The 19,100-nt window shown below is 43.7% G+C and overlaps 2 protein-coding genes across 4 annotated transcripts; both read left to right on the plus strand.

Annotated features, from left to right (window-relative positions):
* Positions 1–7,572: 7,572 nt before the first annotated feature.
* LOC132908658 (kelch-like protein 17) lies at positions 7,573–18,887 on the plus strand. Of its 3 annotated transcripts, none has more exons than XM_060962866.1 (10): positions 7,573–8,029; positions 10,109–10,346; positions 14,966–15,086; positions 15,211–15,376; positions 17,122–17,315; positions 17,532–17,749; positions 17,812–17,994; positions 18,069–18,147; positions 18,215–18,393; positions 18,483–18,887. In XM_060962866.1, the coding sequence occupies exons 2-10, from the start codon at positions 10,150–10,152 to the stop codon at positions 18,682–18,684; spliced, it is 1,539 nt and encodes a 512-aa protein (XP_060818849.1). In that variant the 5' UTR covers positions 7,573–8,029; positions 10,109–10,149; the 3' UTR covers positions 18,685–18,887. The 3 variants fall into 3 exon arrangements, with proteins under 3 accessions (XP_060818849.1, XP_060818848.1, XP_060818850.1); XM_060962865.1 differs by lacking the exon at positions 7,573–8,029 and adding an exon at positions 8,055–8,355; XM_060962867.1 differs by lacking the exon at positions 7,573–8,029 and adding an exon at positions 8,057–8,355 and having other exon boundaries at positions 17,532–17,701.
* Positions 16,077–16,947, plus strand: LOC132908680 (probable small nuclear ribonucleoprotein E). Its single transcript, XM_060962898.1, has one exon. The coding sequence runs from the start codon at positions 16,190–16,192 to the stop codon at positions 16,472–16,474; it is 285 nt and encodes a 94-aa protein (XP_060818881.1). The 5' UTR covers positions 16,077–16,189; the 3' UTR covers positions 16,475–16,947.
* Positions 18,888–19,100: the final 213 nt, after the last annotated feature.

The raw sequence follows: 19,100 nt of genomic DNA on the forward strand, positions 1-19,100 counted from the left end.
AGGGGACTTGACAAAGTCCAATTGCCGTGCCGTTGTCGGAACGACAGCGAATGACTTATTTCTCGCTCGATTCGTTTCGACGCTCTAATTCTGTCGACCGGTTGGACAGGCGCGGTAAATACTTTCGCGGAAGGTGTCTACTATTGCTTGATTAGCGACGAGATCAAATTTTCGTAGCATAATCCCCGGGGATCCGTTGATTAGGACGAGTGGATGAGACGCGTGGAACAAATTAGATACGAGTAGAGATTTATCGCGCTATGGGATTTTGCGCTGTATGGGTAGAAACATCGAACAGAATTTCCGATTACCGTGTTTTCTACGATTCAGAGTTACGAGTTTATTGTAACGTGTAAAACGAACGCAACAAACTTTTAATGAAAATAGTGAAATTAATAAACGATAGACTATTAGAGCGGATAAATCGATCGGTAAAACGCCGACTTCCTGCCCGACTTTCATAGCTACGCGAAATCATCAAAATCGAACCTGACGAGAGAATCCACTCTAGCAAGGACTCGCGTAACATCCTTGCTAACGTAGCGACGTCGACCGATAGATCCATCTTACACGCAATATCTTGCCGTTTGGTGGTGGAACGGACAAACGATAAACGCGGTGACGCGGGCGGGCAGACTTCTCCTTCTTTTGGCTTGGAAGTCGCCCGTTGCCGGCGGTTATTTCATTGCAGCCATCAATATCCTTTTTCCGTGGAGTACGTGTCAGCCGAGAGAGTGACAACCGGCCGATGGCAACGGAGAAAAAACACGAAGCCACCGGCTCGGTCTACGTGCGGCGCGAGTTTCCATTGTCGTGAAACGGTTCGTTTCTCCCGTGTTCGTGTCGTTCTCTCGACTCTGCTCTCTCACCATTGACAGTTCGAACAGAGGCGAAGTGTCGACGATGGTCGGGGTGCCGATTCGAATCTCGTACTCGAACGCGGACACCATTCATGGGAGCATAATGGGCTACGAAGGAGAATGGAGGGACCACGTACACACACACACACACGTATATACGCGGAGCGTATCTCTCTGCGAGTATAGGAACCGTGACAGTAATAGAGAGAGAGGAGGGCTTTTGCGACACACGGCCACACCATGGGATAGATCCTGTGGAGACAACCGACTGTGTAGAGTCGTCGAGCGTACCCCGTGCGACGCCTGTCCGCGCAAAAACGGAAACCCGCGTTGACGTACACCCCGTTTGAATTTCCTGTTTACGTCTCTGTTAAATCCTTTATTAACTATCAGCCCTCGAAGGGTGCGAACCTGCTATGTCTATCGATATGGCAGTTTGGTGGTATTCGAATGAGTTTGAGTCCAGACTGGTAGTCCAAGGGAATGCTTTATATCGTTCTCTGTGTACACGCTGTCGGAACGAACGGTTCGGAAGGAAGATTTATGGTTGAAGTATTTTTCCTTAGTTTTGCTATTCCGGGTTCGATGTGTAGTTGGTTACGAAAATATTAGAACGCGTTTTTTGAAACGTTTTGTTAGCGCGTAGTGAGATTCAGCTGTCACGATCGCATTAGTTATGAAATTATAATCTATAGTCGTAAAATCTTTCTATTTAAAAGAATTTAAACAGGAATGTTGCATTTGTAAATTTGTTACTTGTTGCCAAACGTCAAACTGTTTGTAGGAATTGTTTACTTGGCATGCAATTAACAAAATGCCGTGGACGAATGTTTGCGGCGGCCAAATTATTTGGCGAACGAAACGACGTACCGTTGTTTTTCACGCAAAATGTTTAAAACAGGTATTCGCAGTCGTTCGTAGAGTAAGTTAAAGTCGTTTCAGAATTCGGTTACGTTTCGTTATTTCGTTAGAGCGAAATAAATTGCAGCAGCGCGTAACGAATCAGCTTACACCGAGGAAACATTTGAACAATAAAATATTATTTTTACAAACGGATAAACAATCGTTCGAGTGAAAATAAAAGATATTCGTGCACACCGGGCATTGTTCTAACGAGATTTCAACAATCAAGCCCCCTGTTCGCGCCACCGCGTATTTCCATAAAATTAATTCCAATTTTTTTCTCCCTCCTCTGTAGACTGCAGGTTGAAACTCCGGGCACAGGCAAATTCATAACCAGCCGGTTTATAACGAATTTACGCGTGATCGCTTTATTTCGCCAGCCATCCGATCGGTTCGATATAAATTGTCCGTCCCGGATGGCTGTGCATAAATTCCAACGGCGCGTTAAACGTTCACGGTATCGTTGGCTGATTTACGTCGCTGATAAATCCACGAGCCTGTAGTACGACTTGGTCGAATTTTCCCATGCTTGACGTTCGTGGCTCGACGTTAACGCCATCATTTGTACATCTCGCGGCGTAAAATTAAGCTTGTTTCTCTCGCGCCGTGCAGTTGCACGGTTTACGAAGGAGAAGAGAAAAATTGGAGAGAGGAAAAAAGAAACGATGGGGTGAAAAAAAAAGAGAGAGAGAGAGCGAGAGAAACGGCACAAAGTGGACGTTCGTGAAAAGATAATGGAGCGGACGGATACGTGAATGTAAGTGGGAGTCGTAGGAAAGCGTGTCGAGCATTGTTCCGCGTATTACACATTCCCTGTGTCGCGTCTTTAGAAAAACCCTCCGCCTGCGTTCGCAAGGCGGATAGGTGTGTACACGACGGAAGGTCCGCTTTCCCTGTCTCTCTTCCGTGATGCAAGTTTTGTGTTTACATCACGCAAAAACTGCTAGGGAAACGATGCCTGGCGCGCGGCGGCACCGCCACCGGCACAAGGTGAATAGGATGCACGAGTTCTCGGTTCGACTGTCGTCCAACTGCTTGAAAAACCTTCGCCAGGCTCACAGATTCAATTCAACCGAGCGAAATAGAGATTCTTATCTTTGTCGAGCCGCCCTTTATCGAGGCCCGATAGCGAAACACGCGATGCTGTGGTATCGTGTAATGTAAATGAATTAGATATTGGTGCGAGAAACAGAGAGAGAAAGAGAAAGAGAGACAGAGAAAGAGAGAGATGATCGGTGAGATTGTTAAGGTGATGGACGAATAATAGAACAAGGAAATTTCTGTAATTTTTCCAAGCAGGATCGATGCAATTATCGAGAAACGACAGCGGAAATTTCAAAGAAAGTTTTCGAGAATGAAGAGCGTAGCAAGTGTTTGGAAGCCGAGAATTCTAAAGAGCAGAGACATGCGTCGATGAGACTAAGTGGCGGTAGCGAGTGTGTGTTTGTTTTGTATGGAGAGCTGGCCCTTCTTGAAGGGTGGACAGTGGTGAAAAAGAGTTTAAGGTCCAGAAAGAGAATTTTGAGAGAGCATTAGCAAGCGAGTGTGTGTGTTTAGAAAGAGCAAATTTTAGCAAGCGAGTATCCCGTATTTTTACTTCCTTGTTTGTCAACGCGCGTATCCAACACGCATCTATTTTCCATCGCATCACCGAATCCTTCTTTACGTTTAATTCTATGTCATTTGTTAAAAATGTTTGCACGTCTGCGGAGAAGAATTTGTACCGCTTCAATCGCTTATAGCATATTTTCATACCGTGCTTTCAACTTCCTCTAATTAAACACGATTTCCACGTTCTAAAAAACGCTGCTCCACAATCTGAACGTCTCTACAGTCTACAGTATTTCCTGGAATCGCTTCGAGCGAAAGAAGTGGTTTTTCTCTGAGGGCACAAAACGATCCAGCATTCGGCATGGCGATTATTAAGGCGGTCTCTAGTCAGCGACAATGGCGTTGCTAATAATTACTCTGTACAATTGATATTGAGTCGCGCGCGAATGGCTCGCGACTCGCCAACCGTGCATTTTCCATAGATATCGCGAGTCTTTTCAGCCAAAGCCACGGCGCGGCGAGTCGACACAAAAGGAACGGAATGAAAGTAGTTTACAGAAATGCTTTCTTCGTCAGGGTCAATTTACGCGAAACAGCGTGAGAGCGAGGGGCGAGGTCCGTGTCGCCTCCTTTCGTCGGCCACTTTTATTCACGCTCCGCGAAATGAAGTCCGCTCGAAGGAAATTCTTTCGACCGTGTCACCGTTGCGCGGCTAAGAACATCTGATCCGGTCATCCGCCTTAATTAAGTACCCATTTTTTTCTGTCCTTCGATAATTAATCCAACCCTGCCTTTCATTGCCGGCCGTGTGCGTTAGAAAAATGAAATCGGAAACAATAACAGGTTTCTTAACGCGGACATCGACTAGTCGAAAGTAATAAACCTTTCGATCGCTCCGTGATATTCTATGCGGCTGTTCTTTAACGGTTTCTTCGATCTCGTCGCAAATTTGCAACGAGTTGTAAAGCAGATAACGATATGGAAGAATTTATTTTTCAAGCTCCAAGAAGAGCTATCGTAGTTGATGCTCTTCTTTAAACCATTCGTTCTACGTCAATATCGTAATGTCTTCGCAAGCAAAAATGAAAAACGTCTCGAGTCCATTTTTCTCCGTGAAATTTCTTCCTTCGCAGTGACGTTCGGAATAGATCGATATTATACTTTCTCCGCGGGGGGCGGCACAGTTCTTGACATTGCTGAGAGTTTAATCATTCGATGGCCACAATTTTTCGGCGTTGAAAATACGATTTCGCGCGGTATACGTATCACGTCGAATTACTTGTCACCGCGAGGCACAGTGCGCAGCATCGACGCGACGTCGTTGCCATCGGTCATCCATCCATCGCCATTAGCTTTTTCCTCCTACCTCTGCTGCGTGCACCATTTTTCCTCTCTATGGCAGAGACAATTTGTAAGATTGCCGATTCGTCACCGGGAACACGAGCGAGCAGAAAATTCGTCGAGGCAATTTCGCGACTTGCAACGAGAGCCAGAATAGGGAAAAGAGATAGGCAAAAGGTAGCGGGGTTGGGGGTATTTGCAGTGGTCGGTTGCGAAATTTCAATTACGCGTGCACCAGAGACTGATTCGATTATCGAGACCGGCTTGATTACCGATTCAATTGTTGCAACGAGTGCACCGAGGAATTTGTTCCTGTTTGCACCAAAACGCAGCCGACGCATCTATTATGTATCGCGATCCTCGGCCCATGCTTGTGCTCGCACTCCCTGACACCTTTCCCCGTGTTATAGCGTCGCGTCACATCGTTCTATCGCGCGGACATCCCGTGTAATTTTCTCTTCCCCGGCTGTTTCCCGTCTCTTTCTCGCTTCGTTCAGCCTTCGTCCGTCCCCGGCTCGCCGCGCCTCCCTCTTCGCTAACCCTCCCCCTTCAACCCCCTCCAGCCAGCTAACTTTTATTCTCTCTCGTTGCCGATGCGCGGCTGTATTTCCGAGGGCGTTAAACGACATAATGCGGCAATTTTGTTAGGCGCTAGCAGCAAATTCGCGGAGGTGCGAATGGCGGTGGCTCTTATCCTAGAGGGCCATTAAGTGATCTTTCTCCGATTATTACTGCCAGCTAGGGATATTCCGTTTCCAGCAGTTGGGAGAAAAAAACTGCCTCGGATATTGCAGCGTTGGAAATTCGCGTCTCATCGCCGACGAAAAGACACTTCAGCCTTCCGTATTGTGTGCCGTATTATATAAAATTATGTAGGATCCAGCCGGTGTACCGGGGCGAATTTTCGTAGCCGTCGTTGACAAACTGCTCGGTAAACACCGATGGCGCCAACGCGCCAGCAAAAGCTTCTCCGGACCTTTTTTCCTTTTAAAGGAAACTAAACCGATTAAGAGTGAAATGGAATTAACTTTGTTTTTAATAACACGTGGCGTACCTGGTAATATTCCCGCCTGCAATAAAAATTTGATCTCGCTGTTCTCCTCTCATTTGCATTACCCGAAACGAATGTTACATTTAATGGACGATACTCGATATAATTTTTTACCACTTTTTGTGTATATCACGCGCTTTGTGAATAAAGGATCGCAGGAAATGAAAGATGTCCTAAAAGACGCGAACGTAGAGAAAAAGCAAAGAAAACTGCGGTATTCGAAATATCAATCCTTTTACATCTTAATTATGAAAATATTGAATTACATCGTCGACTTTTCGTTCCACATTTCGATGATATTTAAAATTTACATGTCTACTTAGATATACGATGAAAACTTCTAGGCCAGAAAAATCGATTCCCTTCTATATCGATACTGGGATTTACGGTTCGATCGATATAGCGATCGTTAGACCAACGATCGATATGATTGCATCAATGGAGTTGCGTTGGAGCCACAAACGAGTATCCAGCTATTCTTAGTCAATGGTGGAGCAAAGCGTCTACTTTACCATCCACCGATTACTTCGAGACACGAGAAACTTTACCGTGGATCACTACGTTTGCGAAGAACAGGTGTAACGTCTATCTGTGATTTATCATTTCCATCGCGTAATTATTGCGGTGCCGTTGAGAATGATACGAGAAGTTAAACGAGAAGCTTTTAGAGATAAAGCACATCTTGTTGGAGCAGCGAAAACGAAAGTTACAAGTTATGAAGATTAACTTACAATTACATCTTAAAGTAATTGTGTTTTTAACGAATGAAACATGAATATGTTTGATAATCGCAGCACGTATCTGAATAAATTTGATTGTAAAATCAATTTGAAAAATCAATTTTCCTCTAGCCATTCTCGGATTTAATTTTCTACGAGATAACAATTTTTCGTATTTCTTATATTAATCGTATTCCATTGGCGACAAAAGTTCCATTTAAGGCAAGAGTCCTGTACAAGTTGATAAATAATATTTTATTTCTACGATACAGACATATGCAGTCTACGCAGTAACTATTCCGCAAATGTCGAAAAGAATCTCCGAGGGAATGTCACGATATTAATCAATTCAAATATCCATGGAAAAATTCAAAAATGAAATCCACGGGGAAGAAAGTACACGAATCCCTATTTTCGACTCTTTCGACATTGAAATTCTATTAAACGCAAAGATCTCAAATGAAAAAAGTAGCACGTTAAACCAGCAGCAATGCAACGTTAACAAACAGCGACTAGAAGCGATCGATAACGGAAGCTGAAACCGAAATTCAAGGGTCTGAAAGGCGATCCGCTATGCTGAAAAAGAATCACAGTGAAGTCGAAAAAGGGCGTCTGAAGGCACGGAATGCGAATAAAAGGACAATCTCATTTTGTCGAGGAAACTAGGAAGCACCGCATTGCGGCAATATCGCGCGACCGAGCGAAACCTGGTGGAAGCTCGTCTCGAAAACAAGGGACGCCACTGGGAGAAAGGGATATAAAGCGAGACTCGAAAAGAAGAGAGTACAGCGAGCAAGTGGATCTTGGCTTCGTCGCGATTTAAGAGGAACAAAGGGTAGAATGATGGGTAAACAGGGGGAAACGGAGGCGGATAGCGGGCGAGAAAGTTTGGAATCGGTGTGGATCGAAGGGCCAGGTTAGACGAAGCAGCGTTCGTTGCTAGCTGGAACGAGGCAACGCGTGTATCCTTTTTGAACGTGCGATCGGTGCTCCAGAGAGGATCTGGCAACAACGGCTGAAGGAGGAGTGATCTTACAGGAGCATTGGCCACACGAGAAGGAGAAGGAAGGAGGGAATGGACGTTGGTGAAAAGAAGACGACGGCCTCACCTGAGGAGAGAACGAGAGGAGAAGGGCCGAAGAAAGCGGCGGGTCCGAAGCAGGCCTGGTCCAGCGTTCGTGAAACTCGTCTCGCACAGAAGAAATACCTCGCGTTCAACGTCGAAACTTCCGGTCGAGTACGGTACACTACGCGTTTTCCTCCACTTTCGTCACGTTTCCTCCTTTTTACATTTTTTTCTTCTTTCTTCGTTGATGTGCGATACTCGCGGGATTGCGTTCGCGTTGTAGAATAACGGGAAGCTGGCAGAGAAAAGGGGAGAAACGAAAAGAAAAGACAAGCGGGAGGAAAGTTTTTGACGAAACAATGTTTCGCCCCGTGGGAGTGTGAGATGCCGAGGATCGGCTGAAAATGCAGTGTTTCGCGTACGAACACGATACTCGTCCACGTGTGCCACGGAAACAACGATTTTGCCCGCCGCGGCTCGCTTAGATTCCTCTTTCCAACGTTCCTGGGCACGTTCGCTCGCTGAGATCGACGAGAAGGTGAGAGCAATACGACCGACACCGCGTTCCTCGTGCGGTCTTCCCGTATTTTGGACGTCGCGATGATTAATTTCTCGAAACGCTCGAGACGTGTTCTTTAAACACGATCGAATTTGACAGTAACGGCGTTGAACAACGATCGTTAAGTGCCGCGCAATTCATGCTGGTAAACTCGTGTTTATTTATACGCGGAACGATACTGAACGTGATCACAGCCGACCGAACAGGTATATTCAAAATAAACACGCAGTGACGAACACAGTTGTGGTTTGTGCTTACACAGAGATCGATCGGCAGAAATTCTTCCTCGAAACTCGCATAGAAACGTAACTATACATTTACTTTAATCTCTCGTCTCAAACTTTACGATTTAAAGATCATTCGGATTTTTAACAATATTTATTTCAAACTAGATTACAGTTTCGTTATAAGTGCGGACTGTTTAAAATGTTTCGTGTAATGCATATAACGTATTCGTGAAAGATTTCCTTACATGTTTGAACGCTTCCGGGAATTGTTTCGCTACGGTGTGTTTTAATAATATCCGTTTAAAAGTAACATTCATTTCGAAATACATAGTTGAATAGAAAGTGAATGTTTAACAGTGCGTGTACGTTCGAATTCGAGATTCGTAGCATCGTTAATGAGTTACCTGGGACGCGATCTGCTTAACCGGAGATAAACAAAACCTTCGTCTAATGATTTTTTAATCGAATCAGAGGCGACGTTGGAATGCGGGATGATGGGACGCGTTGCGAGGAAATCCGTGGAAGGGCAAATGACCGGGAATCACGCGGAGCCCTCGAGCTGTACCGCGGCACGATCGACGCGCGTCACGAGCTCGAAAACTACAAAACCCGAACTAATTAAAAGGGAATCAGCCAGCCGTCGTGACACAAAATTCTCCGTGTCGATCGACCGGCCGTGACAGAACGACACGGACAAAGGGAGCACGCGGAGAGGAAGAGAGACGGAGCTAGAGTGACGCCACGTCGCGACGCGGTGCAAATCAAATATTAATCGTGCAATTAGCGCCGATTGTTAATCGGTTTTGTTCTTTTTTTTTTTCTTTTTTTTTTTGGTTACATTGCTCGGCGAAGCTCGTCAACCGGTGCCGCGGATGCGACCGGAAAGCGTTCGAGACGATGACACACGTTCTGGCATTCATGTTCCTCTCCCCTGTCATCAGTCACAGGTTTATTCTTGGTCGAAGTCCCCGTCATTAATTTCGGATTATCGCAAATTGTACGAACTCCACTTCCCTCCCCACCACAGAGCGGCAACTCTGCGCGATCGGTTTAATGCAGGAAGGTGCATTCGTTCGGCTGCTCCCGTCTTAATTGGCTTGATTGTTTTCGAAAGACGGTTAATGAGTAAAAGTTTCGTAGTACTTAAGGGAACTTACTTAGGTACCGCAAGCAACGTGTTGGATTTTTAACTAGCCGCAAGTATGAAATACCGTACACTAATTGTGAAACATTTAAGGGAGATGCAAGTCTGAAAAAGTTTAGGAGAATATTGGAACAAGCTTCCCATTATACGTATAAAAGTTTACGCGATCTCTTTACATTTAAGAACTTACAGTTCTATGAAAGACGCGAGTTAGAGAGAAAATGAAATTAGAATTTCGTGTCAGTGACTTTTGAATCATCCCGCGGTAGACGTAAACAGTTTTATTAAACACAAATTTTATTTTTATTTTTTTTTTCTATAATATAGAATTTAACCTTTGCGCAGTAGGATTTAACTCTAACTCGATTATTCCTATCTATTTCCTTTAACAATTTTTTTGTATATCATAGTAGAAGCGCAAGAAATCTTGAGAATAAAGAAATAATTGCCGTTCGAATCGTTCTTTCCGAGGTCTTCTCCATTTCTTTTTCCACGCGCTATAAATATAGAGCGACTTTCAAATTTTTACCTCGAGTGATAATTACAGATTAATTAAATTGCTATGAATTTGGTATAAGGTCTTTCCCTATATAAATAGTTGTGCCGTATATTTGGCGTCCACTGTACGTCCGAAGAAATTACTGCGGTGCAGGTATATCATTTAATATCTCGCTAATTAACTTCTAGTGCCGTCTGCCACGCAGTTGCTGATTTTCGATTCAACCAACATGGGAACTAGAGCCGTCGCTGTGGGGGCGGCACCAGGAGCAGCGGGAGTATCTGGCGAGGCAGGTTTAGCCGGCGTACCCAGACTTCTGGAGGACCTGGCTCGACTTTCCGAAGACAAAGACACAGCTGACATTGTCTTTCTGCTAGGAAGGGACGAGACACCGGTGTACGCTCACAGAATTATCCTCCAAGCGAGGTCAGTACTCGAATCGTTTCGTCCTTCTCGACCAAGCGATTCCAAAACCGTGGAATTAATCTCACTTGTGCACGCGTCGATACCTTCCAGTTGATAAGGGAGAACATTTCAAACCCGACATATACACAATGAGACAATTTATATTATTTTCGCTTGCTCTCGATATCTTTCAACGTCTCCAGGGACGCGAACGAGCTCGATGCATTCCCATGAACGGAGCACGAGAGATCGGAAATTTTATTAAGTCGAAGGCAACCGTTCGAACGACGCACCCTGGGACCGAATTAATTGTTAATCGTAATTTTTATTAAAACAGGTTGCGTCTCGTCGAGCGATTCGTAGCCGATACGGATTTCCTCGGAGACCCGACAACGATTCGAAAATACGCGTGAGATAAATCACACCGAAGACAAACACGTTTACCCGATACAGAGCTGGGGAAATACGCGGCCCCACTATTTTCAGAGTGCACCCGGCGAAAAAGCAAAGTTGGAGACGACCGAGACAATGGGCCTCGTCGTATCTCAGAAAATAGAGAATTAACGTAGGAACGTGGTGCTCCGTCTTATCCTCGGCATAGTTTTTACGATGGAAATGGAGAGACGGAAGTGTAGCATGGCGAAGCGGATTCGCGTTCGAAGATATTTTCGAAACACCGCGACTCGCTTTGGTCGCCTTCTCCGAGACACAAACTTATTTCGCGGTAATTGCGTTACAAACTTTCCTCTCGTCGCTGAAACTGAAGTCGCGGGTACAAAGAGGGGTGGAACGAGGGAAAAACGAAAAGAATAGCTAGAAGTTAAGTTTCCTGCAGAATTGCAAACGAACCCAACGGAAGGGAAATGATAACTTCGTTAAATTCTTCGAGTCGCTGGAGTAACCTAGGTATACATAATTCACCTATCTCTCCTGTACGCTTTGCATCGTCCCTTGTGCTGTTTCTTCCGGAGGAAGAGAGAAAGTATAGCCGGTCGGGAGGGACAATCCAGTCGCGAAACAAACGCTCGATCGGGCGAGATTCTATGAAAATTCTTGGTCGAACGAACGGTTCCCGGGAGAAAAATCGCCAAGTCATCAAACTTTCTTCGGAACGAAGAGAAGGAGAGGATGGCGAAGTTCGCGGCAGCGATGAATTTTAATTAAGGGACTCCGATTGTTACGGTGAAACGAATCGATCGAACGTTCTAATTAGTTGGATAATAAGAGGAGAGGTACTCTTTTCTTCTGTTAGGGACGATTCATCCGTGACGAGCACGAGTCTCTGGGCCGCATTTTCGCTCGACGGATTTCTAATTGCTGTAAGAAGGGCTCGGTTTAATATTAGGTGGAGGGGCCTTAGCTTTCCAGGCAACGACATTCCACTGGATAGGCTTGATGCTAATTGTAAAGTCAATTACGATATTCCAGTGAACCCCTTTGATATCACGGCGTGGAAGGGAACGTAGGTCCTTTTGTCATCCCCCCTCTCTGTCGCTCTCCTCGCGCCTCGTTTCGTAGACACCGGGATCGGAAAATTAAGTTACGCATGCTCGTGACAGGCGTCGTCCGTAGGAGAAATGCATGGACAATACGCGACCGCACTCAAAACTCTACGCGGCGCTCTCCAGTCCGGTGAAAATCCTGACAAAGAGTCGTGGTCCCCCGTCCCACCGCCCATCCCTCTCTCGTAGTCCTTGTCATTTCGAAATGCGACGCAGATGAGAACGATGTTTGACGGCGGGAGAAAAGAAATTGAAAAATACGCTCAGGCTTCGGTGATGTTCAATGGCACTCTAACGTAATCCCGTCGTTTCTATCGATTCCCGCGTGCAACTGACCGCTATTAATATATCAAGTACCGTGCATACTCTTATCTGTTCCATCGATTTGATTTATTAAAAAGAGCATTGATTTACATATAAGAATACAGGCAGCTAGAAACCAAACCGTTCCGATTATCAAATTAACGGAGAAAGCAATTACAGTTTCATTGAGAGACACACAGTGCCTACCGATGGAAGGAAGTGTAATCTCGACGAGACCTAAATTTCAGCTCGAGTTCCATTGCAATTTTCCGGGATAGAAGCTTCGAATTTCGAACAACGCTCACGAAGAAGAAGATGAATGTTCGATTGAAAAAGAAGCATTCGTTAACGGCGTTTCTCGCCAGTAATCATGCATTCGATGACAATGGTATAGATGTGAATGTGGCGAATCGAGGCACACGATCCGATAATGGACCGAAGCGTGAGACTGTGGTGTTTTACCGGTACGGGAAACGAGGGGTGTGGCGCGAATTTGACTCTCGTGCACCGGAAACGGAGGCGGTTTTTGCGCGGAGATCGACGGAGCCGCTATATAATCGCACGCTTGGTCGTTAGTAGCGGAGCCCGCGGCGACATTCAACCCTTGCCGCCGTGAAACCAAGCAGCCACGACCCTCGTTTCCCGCCACCGCTACTAGGCCCCTTACCCCCTAACATCCTCTTTCCACATCGAGCTCGTGAACCTACGGTTACCACCCCCGTGACACCTCATCGTCACACCAGACGCGCACGCGTTGCCCTATTCTTTTCTCGCCGTCACTCGCTGATATTTGGTTTTCTTTGATTCTACTGCGGCGTTCGCCTGTGATTAGGGAAAAGCTTCTCTCCGGGAACGACTTCGTTCCTCGTGTTTTTCACCCCCTTTCCTCTCTTCCCTTCTTCTTCTTCTTCTTCTGCTGCACGCCTTCTTTCCTTCTTCGCCTCGTTCCACCGAGTACCATCCATCACACAACCCAACCATCGTCCGCCGCTGCCTTGATTTTTCCTCTTAATACTTTTTCATTTCTTCGCCGGTAGCACGGTTTTTGTGCGCCGATATTGCCGCGGCTCTAGTCAGAATTGCCGGCCACGTTTCTTGGAACAAGCTAAAGATTCTCAAGGAAGAAAGCCCTGCAACGCGTCCGACATATCGAATTCACCTTCCCGCCGCGCGTATTTCTACAGAGGTTTGAGAAGCAGATTTAACGATAAATCATATTGCGTGCAACGGTGTGCTTGCCTGTTAAACGTACGAGAAAATCGTGCAATATTCTCGATACTCGAATATTTCGCCTGTAATTTGCGGAAATAAATACGCGAACTATCGCTTTGATATTTGTGCGAGCCCGCATCGCTTCCGAACTACAGACGAAAGCATAAAGGTAGAGTTTTTCGGTCCGTTAAAAGTCGACCCACGGTAAGGGCTACATCTACGCGCACACCTCTGGTTTCCTGTACGCGAGGCTGGCGTTTTTAATTTTTTTGAGCACTAGTTTTCCTCTGTCGACTCTCTCGGCAACCATGTTTCGTGGCTCGGCCCCGCGATTTTCCAACTTTCGCACGCTCTCCTGTCGACGAAGCGGAGCGTTTGTTAACGCGTCGGTTATAATATCAAAGCACCTAGCGTGCATACCTTTTCCATGTGCACCCGGTCTCTTTGACGGATTTTCTTTTGATTCGATACGGACTACGCTGTTGGTGTATCTACACTTTACCCCTTACCTTGACGAAACTCGTACCCGCGATCTCTTCGTTTCTAGCACGCGAGATCTTTTTACCTTGCGCTGCTTAGTAGTATTAGAAGACTGAACGTCAGTGTGTCTTCAGTAGATCCACAAAGTACTCGTTTAAGGGTTCGTCAGCCTTTTCTAATTCAAATTCCACCCCTTTACCGTCTCTGTTTCAATTTCTAATCGTTTCTTTGGTTAATCGCAATACCAAAATTGGAATAATTTCGCTTTGCTCTTTGCTAATATCGGATTTAAAATATTAAAATAGAATAGTTACGGTATCCGTAAAAAACCATACAGTGAAGTCACTGTCAGGAGTGTTTTCGCTTAATTGCAATTCGAAATTACGATAGTTTCATATCGTGGAAATTTCTAATTGACTTAGCTCTTTGCTAATATCGAATCTCAAACTGAATAGTGAGAAAATCGATGGTAGACAATCGTGAAATCATTATTAGAGATGAACAATTTCGAGAATATACTTTAGATGTTGCACAAAGAAGAATATAGGAAATGCATCGATGATTTCGGGGTAAAAATAAGAGTTCTGTTCGTTTCTGTACTCGTGGATATTTAAAAGCCTCCCTTTTATGTACCTAGTCGCATTGTACGCATTGTAGGAGAGGATGTACACTAGAGAAACCGAGATCGAATGTTCTCCCAATGGGTCACAGGGAATCTCCGCTTTCAGTACGAAGTGCTAGAGAAAGATTTGTTCTTCCGAGTTTCTCGCGTACCTGGGGGGCTTGCCGTAGGAAAAAAAGGGGCGAGAAGTGACTTTTCGAAGGTTGCCATTAATTTGTAGAGGAACGAAAACTAAAGCCCGACTGCGTACGTAGCGAATACTCTTGTGGCAACGGAGCTTCCTGACGAAGTCAATTAAGCCCTTTTGTAACAAGAAACTCTGCCAGAAGTAGTAGCGAAGGTGACGAAAGACGAAGTGGTGGGTGTGTTCGTTAGAAGGGTCACGCATCCACGGCACATTTACGCGCGCACGATTCAAAGCAGTGCACTTCTATTCCTGCGCTTCTCTTCCCTATAACTCGTATGCTATGGTAATTATCGTTCGGGAATCGATACCGACACCACTGCTTCGATTTCTCTAGATGCAAGAACTTCACAGCCGCGAAGAGGATCGGAACACCTGGAAATCCAACGTCAGTGCGTATGCTACATGCTCATCCGGAGACCTTTCGACAATTCATTCACTATATATACACAGGCAAGGTAAATAATATCTCGAATAGATTCGAAATTTATTATGGTGTTTGGTAGGTGAAAGAATCTACCGAGAAAACTTTCGCTTTGACCCAAAGTCATGGCTGAGTTTCATTCCTAGTTTGTTCCGTAGATTATGCTTCAGGACAGTGGCATCTTCGAGATGTTGGGACTTGCTCAAGAACTAGGAGTCGAGGAACTATGGAGAAGTTGCGAAGAACACGTCTCCGCTACGCTTAGCCCAGGAAACGCGTGTGCTCTTTTGACTGCCGCTCTGGATGCCCAGGAGCGAGTTCCCGGTAAGTTATTCATGGCATACTGTTAAAAGTTTGCCTACCGATCGATCTGCATTCTCAAGTTTGCTGAATGTTTCATCCGATGGAAAATGAAACGGTAATTCAAACTTACAATGGTTGGTAAGTGTGTGTTTCTTGAAAATGCAAAATGCAAAATGTCTAATTGAAATATAAAACAATTTCTTAGTGACTGAGAATCTGTAGAATATAATTAGTAATATTAGAATGTTTGTGTGTATATTTGTTTCTTATGTGACATTTGATGACTATAATGAACGTGTGTATGTTTGTGTGCAAATGGCTTAAATTACGATATTATTCTATACATTGGATAAGAGAATTAATTAAACTGAATATGTACATATCTTGAATCTAAAAATTACAGTTTGTATGGTAATTGTATTACATGACTGGTTATCGACCGTGCTTCTCGTTGTGTAACTGACATGCTCGCCACGAAGGCAGCACTATATACGGGATTTTACGAATTCAGTGGTACCAACGTCTATAACGATAGAGTTTATTTTATCTCTATGTTTCATTTTTCCTAAACGTATTAAACGTTAGAAATGTCGATTTGTTAAGCTTTCCAAATCTGCCAGATTTATAATTTCGTAATTCAATTAGAATTTCTTGAACGGAAATTTGACCGATATGATTAAATCTTAAAACGCATTTTAAGCAAACGAAAGAAATAGGGAAAAGTGAGAACGAACAGTTGGCACAACCACGACGCCACATTCTCCGGCGTTTGGCTATTACCGAGCACGCGTTTATCAAACGTTGCTTATTAATTTTTGAAATCACAACATAAAAATGTCGTATAAAGGACCACAAAAAGTTCAAAAGGTGATGGTACAGCCCATCAACCTTATATTTCGGTACCTGCAAAATCGTTCGCGCGTGCAAGTATGGTTATTCGAAAACATCAACCTACGAATCGAAGGTCACATCGTTGGATTCGACGAATATATGAATTTAGTACTGGACGATGCTGAGGAATATAATCTGAAGACGAAGGCCAGAAAACCACTTGGGCGAATTATGTTGAAAGGCGACAATATAACATTAATACAAAATACAAATCCCGGAGCAAATTAAATTGTTCAACTGTAACCTCAAGTTATGACCCAGGACAAACAAGGCATATTACCTTATGACTTGTGCAATTACGCACACTGGAAGTGACTTAAAAGGGTTTAATAAAGATGGAGTTAACATTTTCCAAGTTGTACAAATTGTGATGCATCCCTCGGTATAGTTAAGAAGAACAATGATTAACCGATAGTTATAAGTTGTAACTAAAAGTACTATCAGGTTAAAGTGACAGTATTGTTTTCTATTGGGAAACGTATTTGTTATTGTAATTTTGTAATAGAATAATTTTTCAAATATCTGAATGAAAAACTATACGATATAAGTCCCATTTGTATAGATGCCATCAAACTGTATCAGATCTTGTATCTCAGTTCATTTCTAACTTTAAGAAGAATTTCAGATGTAAATTTTTTGCGATTGAATAATTGCTGTAAAAGATGAATTAGATAAATATTTAATAAATATTTTTGATTCTAGGTTTGTGTTTTATTTATGTTTATGCTTTTGCCAAAGTCCTAGTTGAATAATTATTCTAACTGATAAAAATATAATGTAGAAGTCACAGAAGTTAAGTATTATTATTTAGATCATATTTTAATATTGCTATCGATCTAAGATACGTCGTTAACAAAGATCTTTCGTTATCGTAGGTGGTAAGGGAGCTTGTTCCTCTTTCATCGAAAGATGTTTCGCTTTCATTGGAGAAAATGCTGTAGACACGGTGAAAACAACTGCGTTTTGTAATCTTCCGAAGGATGCACTGGTGAAACTTATTTCGTCGGACTATCTGGGATTGGAGGAAGAAGATGTTTGGAGAGCAGTACTGAACTGGGCAAAATATCAGGTTCTTTTTCTTTGAACATTTTATTCCGTTTCCGAGTACTTTGAATCCGTTGAAAATTCCAAGAAGACTTAACGCTCTGATCATGCGTATGTCGTGCAAGGTCTTAGACCTTGTGTCGCATACGATTATTACCGGGTCCTTGGGTCCTTAGGTTCTTGGATCGGAATTTAGAATTACGAGTTAAGGAACGCTTAACCGTACGGACCACGCTCCTAGGCAGGGGTGACGCAGCCTACTCAACACTGGACAGAGGAGGAACGTGTGAGGGTTTGCCAACATTTATCAGGAGTGATAAATCACGTTCGCCTGCTGCTAATCGACAGCCAGGTCTTTGCGGAGGAAGTAGAGCCAACAGGAGCAGTGCCTATAGAGCTTTCCTTGGAGAGGTACGAATTTTTCAATCCCGATCGATCAAGTGGCTCAAAACCCATAAGGTATGGTTTGCCGGGAAATTTTCTTATTCTTGGAGGCTTTCGATTTTTACGTTTTGTTTTAGATATAGGTATGCAGCCCTACCAAACAAGTACGCGGAAATCTGTACAGATAAGAGGTTACAACCAAGAGTAAGTCCATTCCTATTTCCTGGGTCGCAAATTCTGTCGCGAGACAAGGTGGGTTTCCAGCGTCTCCTCAATCAGTGGTATGGATCACCAAAGCAAAGTTGGCGTTTGGTATATCGGTATGTATCGAGGAAAATGTAAATATTGCAAGCATATCGAGATCAACACGATCCTAACTACGAACGCGTTTCAGTGCCTCCAACCATGATTACTCTGCAACAGCGTTTCACCGGCATTGTGACGGGATTTGTCCAACATACGTAATTGCGTTGGTAAGTAATTTACACGTGTCAAATAAATAGTTATTTATAACTAGCAAAGAATGATGTAATTTTCTAGGGAACTCGAGGAGAAATTTGTGGTGGCTTTAGCGACGCACCATGGGGTAAAACGAATGCTAAAGGGCACTATATCTCTTCAGAAAAAGCTTTCTTATTTACTCTGACCAATAACCAAGATGTTCCTCCAACGAAATACGACATTGTAAAGAAGCCTTTTGCAATTTGTTATCATCCGGAGTAAATATTATTTAACTAATTATAACAAGATATGTTTAAACACATCGAAATGTATTCTAACGATTAAACTGACTCAAATACTTTTATAGCATCGGACCAATTTTCGGAGCAGGAGCCGATTTACTAATTTCTAGTAACTGCAACGTGAACAAGGAAAGCTATAGTAATCTTCCCCATAGCTACGATGGAGAACACGCCTCTAACACTGTACTTATGGGAGACTACCATTTTTTTGTAGTAGATTACGAAGTCTTCACCCTCAGCCACCCAGCTCCCAAATCTACTCATTAACAATATAAATATTTTTCATTCCACGAGCTTGTACATATATGGTTGCATACTTTTTTTTTTAAGAATAGTAAATTTAGGTAACACCGTTAGTAAGTTGTTCAATTCATAAATGAGAAAATTTTGAATATGAACAGGGTATAATTTTAACAAAAATAAAAATGTAACTTTTTACGCTATTCGAAATAAAGAATGAATTAAACTTACTTTCGGTTTTTTCAGTGTTAACGAACAGCCAATGAGAACCAATATTGGCACTGCAATTAAATACTGCAGCTCTCGATAGAATTAAAGTATGCCAAACAATGCTTTGTGGCCTGCATAATGAGTGTTTGATATGCTACGAACGCTACGGTGCATACGCCGGTGCATACGCCGGTGCATAGCCCGATTCTCAAGGAACTCGTTAAACATCGCGT

This window comes from Bombus pascuorum, chromosome 7 (genome assembly GCF_905332965.1).
Source record: "Bombus pascuorum chromosome 7, iyBomPasc1.1, whole genome shotgun sequence".
Lineage (NCBI taxonomy): Eukaryota > Metazoa > Arthropoda > Insecta > Hymenoptera > Apidae > Bombus > Bombus pascuorum.

Coding starts and splice junctions, on each gene's coding strand:
- LOC132908680 (XM_060962898.1), top strand. CDS start 16,190: ATGTCGTATAAAGGACCACAAAAAGTTCAAAAGGTGATGGTACAGCCC.
- LOC132908658 (XM_060962866.1), top strand. CDS start 10,150: ATGGGAACTAGAGCCGTCGCTGTGGGGGCGGCACCAGGAGCAGCGGGA. Junction 15,087..15,210: donor ACTATATATACACAGGCAAG/GTAAATAATATC, acceptor TTTGTTCCGTAG/ATTATGCTTCAGGACAGTGG. Junction 15,377..17,121: donor TGCCCAGGAGCGAGTTCCCG/GTAAGTTATTCA, acceptor TCGTTATCGTAG/GTGGTAAGGGAGCTTGTTCC.